The 20,638-nt window shown below is 36.7% G+C and overlaps 1 protein-coding gene and 1 long non-coding RNA gene across 4 annotated transcripts; one reads left to right on the forward strand and one right to left on the reverse strand.

Moving 5' to 3' along the window:
- The first annotated feature begins 8,181 nt into the window (after positions 1–8,181).
- On the forward strand, positions 8,182–12,324 carry LOC147556286 (ethanolamine-phosphate cytidylyltransferase-like). 3 transcript variants are annotated; one of them, XM_086664117.1, is made up of 11 exons: positions 8,182–8,362; positions 8,436–8,513; positions 8,994–9,431; positions 9,714–9,949; positions 10,118–10,299; positions 10,410–10,481; positions 10,954–11,021; positions 11,149–11,269; positions 11,501–11,566; positions 11,664–11,786; positions 11,872–12,324. In XM_086664117.1, the coding sequence occupies exons 3-11, from the start codon at positions 9,070–9,072 to the stop codon at positions 11,941–11,943; spliced, it is 1,302 nt and encodes a 433-aa protein (XP_086520243.1). In that variant the 5' UTR covers positions 8,182–8,362; positions 8,436–8,513; positions 8,994–9,069; the 3' UTR covers positions 11,944–12,324. The 3 variants fall into 3 exon arrangements, with proteins under 3 accessions (XP_086520243.1, XP_086520242.1, XP_086520244.1); XM_086664116.1 differs by having other exon boundaries at positions 8,182–8,513; XM_086664118.1 differs by lacking the exon at positions 8,436–8,513 and having other exon boundaries at positions 8,212–8,362.
- Positions 12,325–18,533: 6,209 nt separating this feature from the next.
- On the reverse strand, positions 18,534–20,251 carry LOC147556287 (uncharacterized). The gene is made up of 3 exons (XR_015235289.1): positions 19,758–20,251; positions 18,901–19,682; positions 18,534–18,802 (listed from the first exon to the last, which is right to left on the reverse strand). It is a non-coding gene; the product is annotated as an uncharacterized LOC147556287 (long non-coding RNA).
- Between the last annotated feature and the right edge of the window lie 387 nt (positions 20,252–20,638).

Consider the following 20,638-nt stretch of genomic DNA (forward strand, 5'->3'; position numbering starts at 1 on the left):
TTATCATCTTGGCATCTTGTTGTGTTGGCATACATCTTGTTAAGCTAGTCTTCTCCACTTTAGGAGATAAATCATAGTTTCTCTAACCTTAGAATTCTTCAGGTTATCTTAATATTTTGAAACAAGTCTTTGTATTCAATGTATATGTTTTCAGCTTTCAAAACAAGCGTGAATTTGATAAGAAGAGTCAAGGTTTGAATTGATTAGAGAGTAAATAAATACATGCAGATACTCGATTGATAAGACTTGTTTTAAGGTCTGCATTTATTAGAAAGTAAATATGTGCAAGTACTCAAGCTATACAAGTAAATTACAAATTATTTACTTCAGATTACACAGGATAGAAATAGTTGGTCTAAAATATAACAAGAAATTTGAAACCAACTTGAACAAGAGAACCAAGTTGAGAAAGTACAATAAAAACAACAAAGAATACAAAATAAGGAAGAAGAGAAATATCTGATTGCATTGGTAGAAGTGGCCGAACCAGTATTAATGACACTTCTGTTTTAATCAATCTTTGCGAGGTGGCGGACTTCCTTTTTTGCTATATACAACAAAGATTGGTAGGATATTACTCAACGAAAAAGAAAAGATTGGTAGGATATTTTGTCAGTTAAAGTTTGGCAAAATTGTTAGGTAAAACCATAAAACGGAAAGAAAATTAGTCTGCAGGTCATATGATAAATTAAGGATGGTATTTTGGGGAAATAAGAAAAAATGTCAGGGTAGAAAATTTAGTTGGATAGGAAAATAAAAAAATTCCTCCACGCACCCTTCTCTCATGTCGCATCCAGTCCGGTAACCCTTGTTTGAATTTGGAAAGTCCATCCGTCTATCCTTCTCTCTCTTCTTTCTCTTTCAGCTCTCTTTTTCTCTCTATCTCTAAGTTATGGTCAAGGAGATGCCCCTCCTTCAGTCCTTCGTCAAAACATAGAGGAGAGGTAGAGAGAGACAGATAGAGAGAGGGAGTGAGAAAGGAAGAAAGATCGGTCCAAACATTTTGGAGACTCCAAGCGAAGTTCAAATTTGGGGCTTTAATATAGCGCATATTCTAAAAATTAAGTAGAAATCCTAATAATGCTTTGAAGAAGAATCGAATCCTTGACCTATTGCATAAAAACCGTGCTCTTAGCCAGTAAGCTACAACTTAACTCATATCTCAAATCTATTTGAAATATTACTATTTTGAAAGTATCATACAAAATTCGAAATTTTAGGCTCTTAACTATGTTAGGGCCTAAAGCGACCGCTTTGGTTGCTTTGGGCCCAGGCCGCCCCTGGAAAGGAGCAGGGATGAAACCGGTCTGGGTGGACTGGTTTTTGACATATTTAAACGGGTACCTATTATAATGGTATGGTTTTTATATGTAAAAAAATCCGACCAAAAGCCCCTACGCAACAAAATAAACCAAACCATTTAAAAATCGACTTTTCGGTCCGATTTTTCGATTTAAATCTAATTTAAACTTTATTTAACCAAATATTAACAATCAAAAGATTATATCAAAGCTAATATTGTGCGAAGAGATCAAACGAATATAATCAAAAAATGACAACAATTTCGCTAATTTCTCTTTCACTTAATAGTGTGTCGAAACGAGAATGAGAACAAAAGAAATTCAATTATAAGATATAATACTTAGTTATCCATTAATATTTTACCATTACTTGTATAGATAATTATATATATATATATATATATATATATATATATATATATATATATATACATCATTTAATTCAGTCCGGTTCGGAGCCCACAGGCTTGTTAGAAAAAAAACCTAACCGGATCTAAAGACCAATTCAATCGAAAAAAGACCGACTATTATAGACTAGATTTTTTTGGTCCGGTCTGGTTCAATTTTCACCAGTTTTTCGGTCTTCGCGGTATTCAGTTTCACCCCTAGGAAGGAGAGTGTCAATGGTGCTAGAGAGAAATGGTGGCCAGTGGTGCTGGGAGGGGAAGATGAGAGTAGAAGAAACTAATAAATTTTAAATGTGGGCGGGTGTCGGAAATACAACTTTTTTGTTTCCACTCAAAAGTTTGTACTTCGGAAATTTATTTGTTTCCTTAAAGCAATCGCGTTAGTTAACTTAGAGATCATCTTCCTCTTCTTCACCATCACATCCACCTCCCCTCTCTCTCTCTCTCTCTCTCTCTCTCTCTCTCTCTCTCTCTCTCTCTCTCTCTCTCTCTCTCTTTCTTCTTTCATCCTCTATCTTCTTCCTTCAACTGAGGACAATAGTGGTGGTGGTGGACCTATGTTGGTAGTGTTGTAATAGCAGTAACAAAGGTGGTGATCGTGGTGTCTTGGGTGGTGTTGATTGTCTAGTGGTGGTGCTGGTTGTTTGATTGTAGTGGTGTAGTAGTAGTGGCGGCGATCGTGGTGGTCTAGGTGTTGCTGGTTGTCTAATTGTGGCGGTGTTGGTTGTGTGATTGTGATGGTGGTAGTTGTGTAATGTGGTGTACCTTGTGGTGGTGTACGTGGTAGGGTGGTGATGTACTTGTGGTGGTGTGGTGATATTTGGCTATGTGTGGTAATGTTTGAGGATTTATGATTTTTTATTTATTTTCTGCTTGTAAGAGATTTGGGAGTTGGGACACATTACAAAATAGTTGCAACTGTTTGTAAAATGATTGCAAAAAAATTTAATTTTAAACCAAACAAAATACAAATTTTTAAGTTTTTAACCAAATAAAATATAAATATTGGATTTTTGACCAAGCAAAATATAAGTTATCTTTTTAATTTAAAAATATTTAAAATCAGGTCTAGGACCTGATTTCTTGTTAATATTTTCATTGTTGTGACGAGATATTCAATTTCGTCGAAAATATGGTTTGGGGAAAATAATAATTTAACTAGTACATCGTTCTTACAATTTATGATACTAATATAACTAGTATAACGATCTTTCAACACATTGGTGTACTTAGAAATTATGGTACCATATTGATTTTAATTTTTAAATGAACACATTAAATACTTAATAATTCAATCCAAAACAGCCGTTTCTAATCTAAAACGTGTTAAGAAATCAATAATGAGTAATCAAACGAGAAAATCACTATGTAAGTATTTAAGCATAATTAACTTACATTTTTTTTTTTTTGAAACCAAGCGAAACCATGTTTCATTCATGTGTGATTTTACCACAAGTTACATGGATGATAATTTTTATTTTTTTGAGAACTACATGAGAGTTACATACGATAAGTTCATTGCACTTTGAATGTAAAGTGCCTCATGAAGGGAAGAAAATTGACCAGACACAGGCTCAAACAAAAGACCCTAAAGGTCGACAAAAGATCCTCAAGATCGGGAATGAAAAGACCCTAAAGGTTGACAAAAGAAATAAAATTAATACTAAAATTGCTCCAACCGAGAGAACCACCGCTGCCAATGAGTGTAAATCGCAAGGCCAATCACCACCATTACTGCCGAATAAGTCTTTGAGTCCTTTTGTTTAGGCTTCTTACGTGATAGATTTAAAGATTCAAGAAGCTTCAAACAGCCAAATGTTGTTGTTTCAATTACTGTTTAACCCTAGAATTCCAAATCTCTCTTCATTTCTTCCTCTCCCACTCCATCAATCTGTTACCAAATCTTTCGAATCGTTTAACAAATTGAAAGAATCGATGTGTAGTGAGTCCAGAAAACAATCCCTAGAAACTCAATCTCAGAAGGAAAACAACCCTAGAAACTATTTATTGATGGAGAACAAACTACAAAAGAAACATAAAAGGGTTCCGGCGAAGGGAGGACCCTTCGCTGGAGGAAAGAGACGTAGATCTGAGTACGGTTGAAGAGAGGGAGAGACGGTTATTTTTTTATAGAGAGAGAGAGAGGATTCCCCACCAAGAGAGTGAGTTATTAACTTACATATTCAATGAGATTTACAGGATATTGAAAAAGATTATAATATCTTATAATTTTAACCAATTATTAACTTAACACGTCCATCCTAAGGCCAGACCAGAAAAATGTAAAAATTATAGTATCTTTTAATTTTAGCAAACTATTAACTTAACACGTTCATCCCAAGCCCAGACCAAAAAAATGTATTTTTAATTAGCATAAGTTGCAGGTTTGGCAACCAGAAATCCAGATCTTTTAACGCTAAAATTTGAGTGAATATTTAAAAAACATCTATTAGGTATATCTCAATGGAGTCTAAACTTTTTTTTTTTTTTTTTTTGTTGAACTCACTATGCATTAATTAATTAAAATGTTATTACAATATTTATCAACTAAAATACAAGGGACATTCTTCCACTTTTTGCTTCTATTCTTCTTTCTTGCCCATTTTGCTAGCTTGTCTGCTTGTGAGTTGAGTTCCCTTCTGGTGTATTTGAATTGAACCGCATCGAATTCTTTCCTGATTTCTCGTATTCTCCTGATATGGATTAAAGATTGCCAGTGCACCGAGTGATGTTTATTATGTATATGGTTGATGAGATTTATGTTGTCACTTTCTATTATAATTGACTTGTGATTCTGTTCTTTCGCCCATTCCATGCCATATAAGATAGCCATAGCTTCACTTTCTTCGCTATTTCTTGCTCTCGAGGATTTCACTTGAGCTTCTATGAATTTAGACTCTGCATTATGAGCAATTAAGCTAATTCCCGTATTAGATATTACATTCATAAAAGATGCATCAACGTTAATTTTAATGGAGTCTAAACTTTAACCCGTTAAATTTAAATGCCACATGCAACAAGAACAAAAACAAAACTACATTTGAAAACGTAACTTATTAAATAGATCAAATCGTATTAATGAAGTCAGCTCATTTAGGGTTTTCGGTTTATAATGGATTAAAGGTGGGTCTGTCAGCCAGAAGCACACGTACTCATCGTTAAATAAAATTGCAGAGGCCAGGTAAAAGTTTGAAATGTAAAGGGTTGTACATAGTGGTAACAAAATGTAAACAGGAAATTGGGCTGAAGGCCTAATTTCATTTGTTTTTGTTAAAAAGGCATTATCTTTTTGTCCTTCTAGACACCAAATAAAGTTTGGAAATGCACTTAAAGGACATTTAAAAGCACTCTTATTTTTAATGTAGGAACTGCGAGCTGAATCAGAGGGCAAGGTTTAGTTGTTTGAATCTCTGTATTGGTTGTTTGAAGTTGATTTTGATGGGTTTCATTAGTTTTTGGGAAAGTATTTTAGGGAGAGAAAGTACAAATTTCTCACTTATGGTTCAACTTTGCTAGGGTTTGTAAATAGTTTTCTTCATAATTAGACTCATAGATAATAATGGAAGGAGAATCTGTTTTTTCGAGGAATAATCTTACTTCTCAGTTACTTATTTTGCTAGGATTTCTGTTGAGTTTGCGAAACTTTGCAAACTGGTTTGCACTGCTTTGCAATCCTGTTTGCCTTGCAAAATTTTGCAATCTGGTTTGCAGAGCGTTGCAATCTAGTTTGCAGAACTTTGCAATCTCGTTTGCACTGCTTTGATATGTGGTTTTTTGCGATCTGGTTTGCCTTGCAATGATTTTGCAAAGCTTTGCACACACTTTGCAATTTGGTTTGCTTTGCAAAGCTCTTCAATCTGGTTTGCACTGCTTTGCAATAAGGTAAGTTGTATCTTTTCCCCGTATTAAATAATTAACAAAAATGCCACAGGGAGCTGAAGTCTATAAAAAGTTGATAAATCCATTTTAACCAAAAGCAAAATTTTGTAGGGAGTTTTGGCCAAATTTCCCAAATATAAACTCTGTGATGCTGACGTGAAATCTTGCCTTAGAAGCCTAGCCTTTGCGGCAAAACTCAATAACTTTTTCTTTTGAGTGCTCACAACACAGCTTCCCTTCCAGAGGTTATTTCTATATACAACACAACTTCTTCCTCAACAAGTTTCTACATGTGGTTCAAGCACTTCTCTCAATTGGATGCCAACAGGTGTCGCTCTACGTCTCTAACCGTCCTAGAATCATTAACCACTGCATTATGGCATCTATGGAAGCATAAGTGTGAGGCCATCTTCAGATATTACAACCTCAACTTGGAATCTGTAATATACAATTTAAGGACATAGATGCCTTGGTTGCTAGTTATCCCAAGGGTCTATTGTTAAGTTTGTGGTCATCCAACTCAAAATCAATTGGCAATGGGTGTAGAAGACCTAGGTATTATATTCTTGGTTGCAACTTTTTGAATGGCATCCGGAAATCGGTCCACTGGACATCCAAACATGTGTCAAGGAAATCAGAAATCAAACTATGTCTTTTACTTCTCTTTCTTTTTTGTATGTAAATAGGAAGTTCAATAGTAATCCTCATAATCTATAAACTCTAGGAAATCGGGTTTACTTTTTTCTTCTTGTTTTCCTAATTGTACTTCTCCTCATCACAACATCTCTGTAACAGACACTACTCTTTTGGAACAGGTGTTATGGTTTGCTTAAAAAAATGCCTTGAAAAACTTCAATTTTAACCGCTGGTCTCCTTCAAGCAGATTCAGCCATTAAGTGAGTTCACCAACCCAAACTGAACCACTTATACTCTGATTCAAATACGAAAGCCCTTCCTTTACGTCCATCTTGCCTAGTTTTCTTCGAATTGTACTTCTTTAGCCAAAATCCGTAAGTCGGCATTTTTAGGGCAGCTGACATCACTAATACACTAGGCAAATAATTTTTGTGGGGTTCTTTTTATGTCGGAGTACAACATATAATACACAAACCAAACATACATGTAACTTGCCACCTTGGCGGTAACATGGTTGTCACGTGTAAGAGAAGTGTTTGGGGGGTGTAAATTTGTTTTATGCTCTGGCTGTGTCCAGTTCACAAAATCAGACCATCTTTCTAATAACAAAAATATAAGGGCACTGTTTTGGAATGGAGAAAAAGGTCCGAGGAAAGAATTTTTGAAGGGGACAATTGTAACGCCTCAAGCCTTAGCAGTTGTCGATATTGTCCCCGCTTTAACCACCCAGGCCCAAGCCCACACGGGTACGGGGTGTGAGAATAGTCCCACATTGGACAATGGGAATCTAGTAACCAAGAATATAAGGTCAAGGTCCTCTCCACTCATTGCCAATTGGTTTTGAGTTGGATGGCCACAAACTTAACATGGTATCAGAGCTAGGCCCACACGTGATAGGTAAAAAGCCAGACGTGCTCCACGTCGCCCGAAGAAATACACGTGTTAGGGTCAAAGAACCCTACACGTGAGGGGGCGTGTGAGAATAGTCCCACATTGGACAATGGGATTCTAGTAACCAAGAATATAAGGTCAAGGTCCTCTCCACTCATTGCCAATTGGTTTTGAGTTGGATGGCCACAAACTTAACAGTTTTGTTCTTGGCGAAGGCACCACAAGCCCACCCAAAAGGCCTCGGTACTTACTAAGCTTGAGCATACACATATAGCCCAGTCTCTGGACACTCTTGTGAGCAATGTGGGACTATTACAATCCCTCACCCTCAGCGAAGAGTCGTCCTCGGCTCTGATACCACTTTGTAACGCCCCAAGCCTTAGTAGTTGCCGATATTGTCCCCGCTTTAACCACCCAGGCCCAAGCCCACACGGGTACGGGGTTTTGTTCTTGGCGAAGGCACCACAAGCCCGCCCAAAAGGCCTCGGTATTTACTAAGCTTGAGCATACACATATAGCCCAGTCTCTGGACACTCTTGTGAGCAATGTGGGACTATTACAACAAATGAAATTAAATGATTTTATAGAGATGGAAATGTTTAGGGCAGTCATTTCACAACTCCAAATATTATTTTTCAAACAATTTTCCGGTATTCATCTTCAACATCATAACCACCACAATTGTCACCACCGACCACAACTATCTCTCTTTTGCTCTCACACGGCTCTCTCACTCTCTTTATCCCTTGTTCTTCTATCTCGTGTCTTCTGTCTCTCTCTCCCTTGGGGTTCACCTATGTGAGATTTTTTTTTTGACCTTCGATGAGATCTCTCATCCGAGAAGGACAATGAGAGGCTGGCATCTATTCTAATAACGTCAAATTAGGTTGACCCGCTTCTTGTAACAGTCTTATGTCCTAGTAATATTTGTTTCGTCCCCAAAGTAGCGGCCGATATAATACTAAAAAGAGGAGGAAAAAGGTGGTTTCATTGGCGCCCCTTGTTATTGCATTTGGCGCTCTAACCAAAATCCAAGAATTTCTAAGTGCAATTGGGAAGCAAAAAACAATTTAACAGGGCGCTTTCCTGGGACCCTCGCCAAGAAAAGGTAATAAGAGGTGGGAATCCATGATTTGGGAGCTTCTCTGAGATCCTCGCCAAGGGGGAGGGAGATATAGACTAGAGAGAGAAAATAGAGAGAGAGAGAGAGAGAGAGAGCCAGACCAGACCAGCACGTATTGAAACAAGGTTAGAAGATCTAACCTGACAAGTTTCTTACATATTTTGATTCCGAAGGCGTTAACTTCAAAATATTTATCAGATCAAGGGGATCAAATACCCACTCCTCATTTTTCCTTCAATTCTCCCTTCCCCCTCTGTGCTTCCTTCTTGAGAAGGAGTAAGTTTCTCTCTCTCTCTCTCTATAGGGTTTTCTTCCTTCTCCCCTCAATTTTATGATTATTTCTTCATTTATATATTGAAACTAAAAAAACCCATTCTTTGTTTTACCTGTATTTCTTAATTTGGAGATTGTTTCAGATGATACAGCTTAAATCTCATCTTTTCTAATAGATTTGGGATTATTATTCATGCTTTAATTCTTGTGGGTTGGTTTTTTGAATTTTTCTCCCTTAAATGAAATGGAGATCTAGGCATGTTGTTAACTTCTTTACATTTTGTATTTCAATTTGAGCAATCTTTATTACTTATAACAAGCATCAATAATTCATTCTTGTTCTATTGAATTGGTTCTTATTGTTGTTTGTTCTTTTTGGAAGATGAATTGCTAGATTTGTGCTTGTTGTAAAGTTACTTAATTTCCTTTTCATGAATCAATGTTCCTGTTAATTTGCTTCGATTTTTCGTTTTATTTTTGCAGAATGAATTGCTAGATTTGTGTCTTCTCAAGAAAGCAAAAAAAGGGTTGGAAGTGTAACCAAGGTAAAATTACAAGGATGGGTGATGTCGAATTTGATAGCCATAATTGGATCTGGGAAGGGGTTTATTATTACCCTCATTTGTTTGGAGTAATAATGCTTACTGCCGCGATTCTTGGCCTTTCGACTAGTTATTTCAGTGGAATTGGGGTGCCTTGTTTGCCCTTTTACTGGCCCCATATGGGGCTATTCCATAAGAAGAAATATGGGAAGAAACCTGTTAGGGTTTACATGGATGGGTGTTTCGATCTTATGCATTATGGCCATGCAAATGCGTTGAGACAAGCGAAGGCTTTGGGTGATGTATTGGTAGTAGGAGTTGTTAGTGATGAAGAAATTATAGCAAACAAGGGCCCTCCTGTTTTATCCATGGAAGAAAGGTACTTGGACTATCTTTCTCATAACACGGTTCTATATAATGTTTGATGGGTCCCATTTGAATATTTATGCTTCAATTCTTGATGAGGTTGGTGGATCAAGTTATTATTTTTTTAAGCTGAACTAAATTTCTTATATATATAAGTTCTCTTTCGAAAAAGTCATAGTTGGGTTCTTGAGTAGGATGTTACTTGGTTATGAGAGAGTTTTGGGTTGTTTTCGACATTCTTAGTTGTATTCTGTCTTGAATTACTCGTCTTGATCTAACTTGAGTTCTTTTATAGGCTGGTCCTCGTTAAAGGGTTGAAGTGGGTTGACGAAGTTATCGCCAATGCTCCTTACGCTATTACAGAGCAGTTCATGGATCGTCTCTTCAATGAACATAAGATTGACTACATTATTCATGGTGACGATCCTTGTTTGCTACCCGATGGAACTGATGCATATGCCTTGGCAAAGAAAGTGGGTCGTTACAAACAGATAAAGCGTACTGAAGGTGTCTCAAGCACAGATATTGTAGGTAATATATGTTCCTTCATCCATTACTTCCGCTTTGGTTTATAGCTTCCTTCTCGCTCTTGTGGGTTTCACCATCATATATATATATATATATATATATATATATCTATGTGTAGCAAATTAATAACATCATCTAATTAAGATCCACGTGTTGATTATTTACGTTTAGGAAGGATACTTTTGTCTATGAAGGAGGATGTAGAAACAGGTGAAAATCTCAGTACTGCAGCAGTGCCTGGACTACTCCCAAGCACGGATGCCTCTCAGACTGAGGAAAGACGGTCAAGCAAAGCCCAAGTATCGCATTTTCTTCCAACTTCTAGACGAATTGTGCAATTTTCGAATGGCAAGGTATTATTTGTTATTTTTTTCTCTATGCTCTTGTTTGAGGGGTAAATTTTTTATATGATGGTTTCATATAATGGATAGATTTAATGACGCGTTGATGTTTGTAACTTAAGGGACCTGCACCAAATGCTCGTGTTGTTTATATCGATGGCGCCTTTGATCTCTTTCACGCTGGACATGTCGAGGTACTAGAGGGATTACTATTAAATCTTACACTTTTTATGCTACTTGACTTTATGACAAGACGTTAGTTGTTATTACTAGTTACGGTTCTGTTTAGGTTGAGACCTAGAAAATGGGCTTTATTACTACGATGTTTGATAGCCCTTTTGAAGTGGTAATGTGCATCACATGAAGTATCGGGTATCAAAATGGTTGGTCAGTACATATCGACAATGTCGGTGTTGATGTGCATATTCGGCCACATCATTATCACTCATTATAAATGTCACACTTCGTATTATTTTCAACAGTATTAGAAATAAAACTAGTGACTCCCATATTGAAAGCGATACTCTATATGTAAAGAGTAAAAGCATTAGATCTCATAGGCAGAAAAGGCAAATAAACATACAAAATAAGTTGATTTCAGATTCCCATTATGGTATTGGTCTCTGATATGTTTAAATCTGAGTTGTTATTTTCTGGTGTGGCTAGATTCTCAAGAGTGCGAGGAAGCTTGGAGATTTTCTGCTTGTGGGTATCCATACTGACCAAACTGTGAGGTATCTCTCTTCTAGTACACTCTTACTTTTTTTTTTTGTATTTACTGGTCTTCACCACTTAATCATACCCATGTTGCATAAATTGGAGTTTTTATGGAGAAATAAGAACAAACTGTTTCCCATGCAGTGAGCACAGAGGAATTCACCATCCAATTATGCATCTTCATGAACGAAGTCTTAGTGTGTTGGCGTGCCGCTACGTCGATGAGGTCATTATTGGTGCACCCTGGGAAGTTACTAAGGACATGGTTAGTGAGCTTGTGCTGATAATAATTGTTTCTTAAATGATTTACATATCTCAGCCTTTATTTGATCATGATAAAATTTAATGGCTAAAAAATTGTGTAAACAATCGAACATCATGTAGTAAAGATTGTGTGTAGACCTGTGGTTCGTAGGTGTATAACTTATTATTAGTGAACTTTTTTTCCGGCATCTTTTCTGTTTTATGCTGAGGTTTGTGTTGTTGGATTGTGCAGATAACAACTTTCAACATCTCGCTGGTTGTTCATGGAACAATTGCGGAGAACAATCCCTTGCTTAAAGTAAGTATATTTTCTTAATTATGATGGAAGTATGGAATTGATTTATATCAACTAATTTCAAAATTTTAAATTCCAACTCTTTGCGGCATGGGTACAGGATGTCGTTGATCCATATTCAGCTCCAAAGAGCATGGGAATTTTCCGAGTGCTCGAAAGCCCTAAAAGTATAACAACTACTTCTGTGTCAAAAAGGATAATTGCCAACATTGATGCTTACAAGGTTAGTCGTCAATAATAATATGCCTAAGCACTCACTTCACTGCTCACTGTGTAAGTTCTTAATAACACTACTGTGTGGTGTGTAGAAACGGAACGCGAAGAAGACTGCAAGTGAAAAGAGATATTACGCAGAGAAAACATTCGTTACAGGAGACTGAAATATATCAAATCTGCAGACTAAAGCAAAAGTGTTCCCTCAGTTTTTCATCTTAGACAGACAGACCGGCAATTAACAAAAAATCCTTTCTTCCTAATCCGCTTCCTTTCATATCTCTCTCATTGATGGTGATGAAACAACTCGTCATAGACGGAAGCAAAAAAAAAAATAACATCGTATGCACCTCGTCGGGCCCATCCTCTATGTATTTTATTTTGGTTGTTTAGAAGAAAGAAGATAAAGATATTAGTTTCCCCTTAGTGGGAATGATATATGATGTTTCTTCCTCCCTTATAGCTTGGTGTTTGTAACAGACATAGCAGTAGAAAATGTACTGGATTGTATTTTTTGTGTGACATGATCATGAAGCCCACATTGAAGATTTTTTGGCTGTTGACGCCCCTTTACAACCAAATAGGTGCTCCTATTTGTAAAAGGGACCAAATACAGGTGTGATGGGTCGGTTCTGGTGAAGGTATTTCACTACCCAGAACAAACAGATTATATAATTACATTTCGGGTTCCTAATGGTTCTGCTTCCGTTTCTATATTACAAGGATCCAGAATGAGAACTTATCTTATGTAAAGAAGGTCATACTTGGGTCATTTAAACGTTGCGCCATAAAAAGAGATTATAAAAACAGAAAGTAGAACATGATGGACATGAAGATAAGTGGGAGCATGAGAGAAGGTTATGTCATCCTATTAGGCTTGTGACACAACTGAATGAATAAAACAACCACTAGATCCCCTTATATAGGCTTAAAGTTTCCTAAACCTAATTAAATTCAAATAACAACTTTTAAGAAAATAAAACACTAGAATCTTAAGAAAATAAGAAACTACCTAAACTAGACTACTGAACTAAAAACACTTAACTAGAAATAGTAAAAGAAATACTAGAACTCTTTTTTTAAGACCTAAACAATGGAATTTGACCCTCAAAGTGGGCCGATTGTGGTGAAGCGACAATGAATCAGCGGAATGTTATTTCGCTCCATCTTGCTGATGTCAAAAAATGGTTTTTCGTTATATCAGCATGGAGCAGGGAGTTGATGCATGACAACCTCCATTATGTTGAATGTTCTGTTAAGTTAGGTTGGACTCTATCGATTGTTTCTGCCTCCAGTTCTGGTTCTTTGTTTCATTGCTCCTGCTCCTTGCTCCGGCTCCTTGCTCCTGCCAACTGCTCCTGTTCGTCTGTTCCCAAAGGGGGGAAAACCTACAAAGGGTTCGAAACCGCTCTAACGCTCAAGACAGTCAGGGTGTTCTTTGGAGTAAAAGAATGAATATTGATTGATCCTTTTGGGGGCAAGTTGTGAGAACTCAGAGTTTTTTGTGATCTTCTAGGGTTTTGAGATCGTGTCATTTAAAGGACGATTTGGGGGTCCTTTTATAGGCTTAAGAGACGGCGATGATTGCCGTGGAGGGAAGTTTTCCCTTTGTGTTTATCTCGGATTCAGCATAGATGAAAGTTCCTAAGTTCAAGGATCTTTCGTAGATATCTTGCTGATGTGATAGATCTTCGGGGAGAAGTTTCCTCCCTTGGACGCGTGAAGTCCAAATTTGCTTAAACACTTAGAGATCTGTAGCCGACTGAGATCTTTGTGGAGATTCTGGGATTAAGTTGGTAGATTGCTGGTGCGCTTTTCCTTCCCAGTTCTGGACGTAAGGCATCGACCGAACTTACGTAGACTCCCCTCATTCGTTTAGAAACCTCAGGGCTGATCCGTTCATGTCGAGGGCGTTACAAGGCTGGTTTCCTCTAGCCGACCTCCCAGTTAGGGGAGTACGTGACGGATCGTTAAGGGTTCAACTGACCTATTACCTTAATCCGGGTTGACCCGATGGACTTCAGGTCTGATCTTGACTCTTCAAACGTTAGCCAACGTCTGAACATTTTATACATCATCACATCCCTCAAAATTTCGTCCAATTCTGGCACCCGTAACTTCGATTTTGTCTGTTTTAGTCTGTTACTTTTATAGTTGGTCGCATCGGTTCTTCATCTTATTTTTCTTCTTCAGCAGGCTGGCCTCTTGATTTTGTCATTCAAAGGAATGAGGTCCATATTTATAACAGTTGTAGTAGTCCACTTGTGACTTGTCATATCCTCTTTCACTGTTTTCAAAATTTCTTCTTCTTTTTCCACGCCCTTTTTAGAAATTAAAGGAGAGTTCTCCTCTACCATACCCACAAGCTCTTCCCTGACCTTGGCATCGAGCTTGGTCATAACCGAGACCTCTTTGACTCCGTGAATTTTGATCAACATTGTCATTTGGATTTTCTTTGAATATAATGATGAAGGTCATACTTGGTATTTTGATAATAAAGTGGGCAGTCACATGTGTGGAGATAAAGAAAATTTGTAGAGCCTTATGAGGAGGCAAATGGTAATATCACCACCTTTGGTGATTGATCCAAAATTTCGATCAAAGGTAAAGGATCAATTTTCATTCGCCTAACAAATGGTAATCAAATAATTATTTTCGATGTGTACCCTGTGCCAAACTTAAAGAGTAATATTCTTAGTGTGTCCCAGTTCTTGGAACATGGATATGAAATTAACATGAAAGATCGTACTCCTTTCTTGAGAGACCGAGTGGAACTTTAATTGCAAAGGTTGGGATGTCTCACAATAGAATGTTTACTCTCCAAAAGGTGTTCATATGTGCTTGAAGACGCATCAAGGAATTCTCATGGTTGTGGCATTTGAGATTTGGACATTTATATTTAGAGGATTGAATTTACTAATAGAGAAAAATATGGTTTACGTAAATGAACCGGAGCAACTTTGTGAAGGGTGTCTCTATGGATAGCAACCAAGAAAAAGTTTTTCGAAAGAAGCAACAAGATCAATGGTGCCATTAGAACTTATTCATTCTGATATTTGTGGACCTATCAATCCACATTCGTTCAGTATGAATCGGTATTTCATACTTTTCGTTGATGAATATAGTCGAAAAATGTGGGTTTACTTTTTAAAGCAAAATTCGGAGGCTTTCGAAGCTTTCCAAGCTTAAGTTCAAGGCACTTGTGGAAAAACAAGTGGTTACTTAAGGAGATGTCCTTTGACCAAAGTGACAATGCGAGCAATTTGTCGGATAGGAAAAATTGGTGAAGAAGATCATCAAACGGACGATTTAGGGATCGTGATGTTTAGCTAGAAACCAACTACGATCTTCAAATCACGGGGTGATTCGCGGCTACCTTCGTTTGGATCCTACAAAGGATTACACAAAAAGTGTCGATTTGATCGGAAGATATGACTAGAGGAATGATACATATAAGTATGGGTTAGACCCGTAAATATGTCCAAAAGGCTATAGGCAAAAATGGTAAAAGCCCAAAAGAAAGGGATAATGGGCTAGACTAAGACCCGACCAAAGGAGGGTTGGCCAAGGCAAGGCCGCTCATACTATGGGGGCCGGCCAGGCCCATCCCTATAAGGGGCTGATCTGGCCGGCCACACCCTAATAGGGAATCCCAATCTAAGTGGGACTTAGATTTCTATTTTTGTGGCAATAGAAGTTTCCCTGTCTGAATGAGATTCTTCCTTAGGAATTCTATATAAGGGTCTCATTAGAACAGAAATAGGTGTAGAAAATTCTTGGAGAGATTTCTATCTTTACAACATCAAGTAAAGAGATAAGAAAGAGAAAATAGTTCCCAACTATCTATCTAGTCTAAATAAGAAGGTGATCGTCTAACTACCGGGAAGTTCTTGCTAACTTGAAGGTAGGAGATCAAGTTGATTCCTCGGGTGTCTCAAGTAGATGAGCTAGAATTAGAGCTCTTGGTCTTCGAAAAATCAATCATATTGGTCCCTGGGATTTAGAGATCAAGGTAATTCACTAAGCCTCTTAGTCCATATTTAGCTTATGCGTGAGATCATGGGGATACTAGTGTTAGAAATTAGATGTCTGAGATTCCACTTAGAATATTAGGAGATGCCATAACCCAACAGTTACAATATAAAAGCTTGAGAACAGACAACGAAGGTAAGTTTTTATCGAATGAATTAAACTCATTTTGTGAAAAAGTGGGATTCGTCGCCCCCTAATTGTTCATAAAACACAACAAAATGATGTCGTTAAAAGAAAAAATAGGACCATTCTTAATATTACTAGAATCATGTTAAAATCTAAATGTGTGCCTAAAGAATTTTGGGCGAAAGCGGTTGCTTGTGCAGTTTATTGTCAGAGAGAAGTCCAACAAGAAATGTAACACCCCAAGAAGCATGGATTGTGAGAAAACCAACTGTTTCACACTTACATGTATTCGGTTGCATTGCATAACTCATGTTTCCCACCAAGAATGATCAAAATTGGACTATAAAAGTTAAATGTATGTATTTGTTGGGTATGATGAAAATCTAAAGGTTATAAGCTTTACAATCCATCTACAACAAAACTTGTTTTGAGTAGAGATGTTGTTGATAAACACAAAATGTGGAATGGAATATGAATGAGGGTGAAAATTATGATTTTTTTCCTATTTCTCAAGAAGGTGAGCAAATGGAACCAGAATCTATACAAATCGAAGTTAATACTCCTCCGTAAAAACAACTCAAATTTAAGCAAATCAAGAACCTTCTTCATCTGAAGTAGACTCAAGTGAAGGGCACCACGGTTTAGAAATCTCATAGATAATTGAGAACTTTGATCACTTCTATTTATTTTCTGATAATGAACTTGTGAATCTTGAAGAAATTATCTTGAGAAAATATTGAGAGATGCAATGGACGATGAAATTAAAGCTATCTAGAAAAATGAGGGAGCTTACATCTCTCCCTAGAGGAAAGCAAGCAATTGGAGTTAAATGAGTTTATGAAATAAAGCGAAATGTCGAAGGAGGTGTTGAAAAATACAAGACAAGATTGGAGGTAAATGGTTATAGTCAATTTGTCGGACTTGACTACGATGAAGTGTTTGCTCTAGTTGCTCGATTAGAGACTATTCGACAATTTATATCAATCTCCAACAACTTCTTTTGCGTGTCATGTTATATGGTTGAAGATTTTTTTTTTGACAAATCGTAACCGCCTAATTTAAATCATAATGAAAGAGGCCTAAAACCCGACAACATGAAAGAGACCTGAAGCTCCACAAATTTATTATATTATTTACTTTATATATTGCTTAAATTATATGGGATAAATATTGATGGGAAACTGCTTTCACCGAGACTCGATCTCACGAACTCATGGGCTTAAGAGGGGTGTTCAACCGTTGTACCAAAGGGTGGTGGATGGCTGAGGAAAATTCTTAGCACTCTATTACTTGTTCAAATGGAAGCTACAAACATTTATGTTGACAACAAATCAACACTTTGATTAGCTAAAATTTGGGGTTTTCATGGTAGAAGCAAGCACATTGATATAAGATATCACTTCCTTAAAGAGAGTGCACCACAAAAAAAAAGAGGTGGAACTAAAATTTGTCAAGTCAAATGATCAAATTGCAGATTTATTTACCAAACCGGTCAAAGAAATGTTCCAAACATTTGAGAGCTTTACTTAGAGTTATGAATAATCAGGTTTAAAAGAGGGCTTTAGAAATAATACACTTGATCCATCGGTACATAAATCTTTTAGTTCATGGTTTTAATTATATTAATGTATATTGTAATTCTTACATTTTGGAATTCATGTATTCTCTAGTACATGTATTTAGGTTTAAAGTATTCATACATCAAATAATCTAGATAGTCATGTTTTAGCTTATATATATATATATATATCCATATAATTTTCATTTGTAAGTATCCAAACAAGTGTGAGTTATCTAATGTATTACAAGAGAATTAAGAAGTACTTTTGTACGTGTCTTCAAATATATCCAACTGATTCATGATGATGGTGGTGGTTGAGATGAAAGAGAGAGAAAACACACCAGTTGCACCATTGTCCCCGTTCACTTCATAGGTGTGCAGGTGGGAATGTTGCCCACGAACCCGAAATCGCCCATGGGTACCCGAGCCCATGACTGATCACGAGCACCCGCTACCCGTTGCGGGTCCCAGGCCGATGAAATTTGGTGGGCGGGCGCGGGTAAAATTCCTTGCCTGACCTCCCGCCCACACCCGAGTCCGATAGGGCAAGCCCTATTGGTGCCTATATATACCCGCTCATTTGTGGTCCATTAGGAAGCCTAAAAGAAGAAATTCACTTCAAATCTTCAATAAGGTGGAGAAAACTTATGTCGTTAGATGAGGGATCTCTAAGATATCGCTCATCTGTTAGATCTAGGGTTAATAACTCCACCCCTACCCTATTATATATACCCCACGTTCCCTAAACTTCTGCCTTTTCTACTTTTCTTTATGTCATTCTGGTACTCTGCTAGTGTTTCTCTTTCTTCAATTTCTTTCTCTCTAGTTAATCTTTCTTTCTTTATTTCATTCCTCTATGAATTTCTGATTATTTATACAAGATCTATAACTAAGACCAATACAAATCTGTAAACAAGATCTATTATTAAGACCAAATACAAGCATATATGTATAGATACTAGGGATAACCCGTGCCCTAAGGGCACGGGCTGTTTGCTCAATATTAAACACGTGGTTATTCATTTAAACTTCGAATTCAAAAGAGTGTAGCATCCCGATGAACACTTTAATAAACATTGTGGAGTTACATAAATTAGAAAAATAATAACCAATGAATGACATTGAATTTTGAAAAGCTCGAGACTAAGAAACAACCGTAAATACTACCAATTTGGTACCAAGACACCAAACGACAATTTACCAAACCCCATCTCAAGATTTGGTACATCACCTCTCAATGGTTCCCCCAAACTTTAGTACAACCTATGATGAATAACTCCACCAACGATAGCTCCAATGAATCAAACCTACCATTAGAAAATAATAAATAAAAATGAATTCAACGACAAAAGCAAAAATTAAACCAATTGATACAAAAGAGAACATTTCAAAAAACTAAACTAACCTGCATAAGTTCCTGCATAAGCTCTAACTGAGAAGCAGTCTTCATCTTGCTTCTCCACCATCACTTACCTTCAAGGAGATTTTCATTGTAAAGATGGATCAGCCAGACGAAAGGGTAAAAACGAACACGGTTAAGAAATCAGATTTAACCCGGAGTCCTAAAATCAAAAATCATATTCGTAAACAAATAAAAAAGTTGAAAGTTAATTCTCTTCCAGAATCTCCTTGAGCCTCCTTTAGATTGTAAGACTTCCAAACTATCTTTAGCATCAGACAAAATGGGATCAAGAATTGGATGTTGTAGTCAGTTGCCACTTATGTAAAAGTATCACCATTACCATATGAATTTGCAATATGAGGGTAGCACCTACCTTCAGTGGTAAATTGATAATAGAATTATATCCTTGTTATATCTTAAATGGGATATAGTTTCTAGAGGATAACTAATGGAGATGTATTAGTTGCATACGAAAAAACAAGGTAACCTCTCATTGTTTCAAAGTCCAACTTCTGATCAAAAGTTCAACAAATAAAAGCAACAAAATGAAAGTGAGAGTACAAAATATGTCTCCATCCTAAGATTTTGAAGGTGCAAGTAGCAAAGGTAGTACCTAGATATGCGTTCCTTTAACTGTGCATGCCTTTTGAGAACATCTGACACTGTCACAAACCAAACAGCTTCAAGTATCAACTCTATCACTTATACATTAGATATTTTCACAATAAATAATAAGCAGTTGAGCACAGCTCTGGATAGGACAATGGGACAACATAAGTCTAGCCCTTGTTGTCTCCAAACACGTATCGTCCTCCTGCGTAAAGTTCTATAGCAAAACAAAACACATGTTCATTCCTAACTTCGTTATGCTTTTCTAGGTAAAAATGAATGAAATTATACATGAAAATGAAAAGGAAAATAGATAAACTTAACTTGTAAGGGAAAAACTAAGAGCTAGTAACCAAATGCTACACTCAATCTATTGATACGTTTTTTTTTTTGAAAATTTTGAATGAATATTAGTAAAAGAATATGTTCAAAGTATGTGGGTTAGGTAATGGGATCTATTGATACATATCAAACTGCAGAGCTCCATGAAACTCAAATATCGTTCAGATCCAACCCATCAAGTTATATAAACTGGACCAGATATGTTGGCAACGCCGGCGTATTTTATCCAAGTCAGGTCCAAACACAGACTCAACTATATATGATAGTAGTCTTAGAATTTTATTAACTATTAAAGGGAGTAGCTTGCCATGAAACATAACGTGGCTCACGCCCCAATAACATTATCAAGGTTGTTTTTAAATCTACAACATAAAAATGCGACAAATTAACGAACCAAACCTTGCATATTTTACACAGCGAAATTCTCATACCAACTTATGCGCTTGCATATTTTAGGATGAACAAATTTTGCATCTAGTGTTTCGTCTTATTCATAGACTTAAAAGAAACAGTATTCAAGTTTAGATAGATAACTATTTCAACAAAAAAAAAAATTTAGATAGATAATAAGAGATTTAAGAGATGGTTGACAAAAGTTTTTTTTTTTGAAGGATGGTTGACTGAAGTTGAATGTGATAGAGAGTTACTGAAAGTTATGCAAGAGCAAATTGAAATATTTAGAGGGAAGACAATTATAGTTGAAAAGAAACCATTACAGACTTGAAATGCTGTTGATTTTCTAAGTTCATTCCCAAGAACATTGGGAACACTATTTTCATACGAAAGTAAC

Source organism: Eschscholzia californica, unplaced genomic scaffold (genome assembly GCF_041429995.1).
Source record: "Eschscholzia californica isolate CP2 unplaced genomic scaffold, dmEscCali1.0.p SCAF_2, whole genome shotgun sequence".
Lineage (NCBI taxonomy): Eukaryota > Viridiplantae > Streptophyta > Magnoliopsida > Ranunculales > Papaveraceae > Eschscholzia > Eschscholzia californica.

What these genes read in the sequence shown, in the direction of transcription:
- LOC147556286 (XM_086664116.1), top strand. Translation starts at nt 9,070, where the DNA reads ATGGGTGATGTCGAATTTGATAGCCATAATTGGATCTGGGAAGGGGTT. An exon ending in GTTTTATCCATGGAAGAAAG is followed by an intron (nt 9,432 to 9,713) that starts GTACTTGGACTA and finishes GTTCTTTTATAG; the next exon opens with GCTGGTCCTCGTTAAAGGGT. An exon ending in CCAACATTGATGCTTACAAG is followed by an intron (nt 11,787 to 11,871) that starts GTTAGTCGTCAA and finishes TGTGGTGTGTAG; the next exon opens with AAACGGAACGCGAAGAAGAC.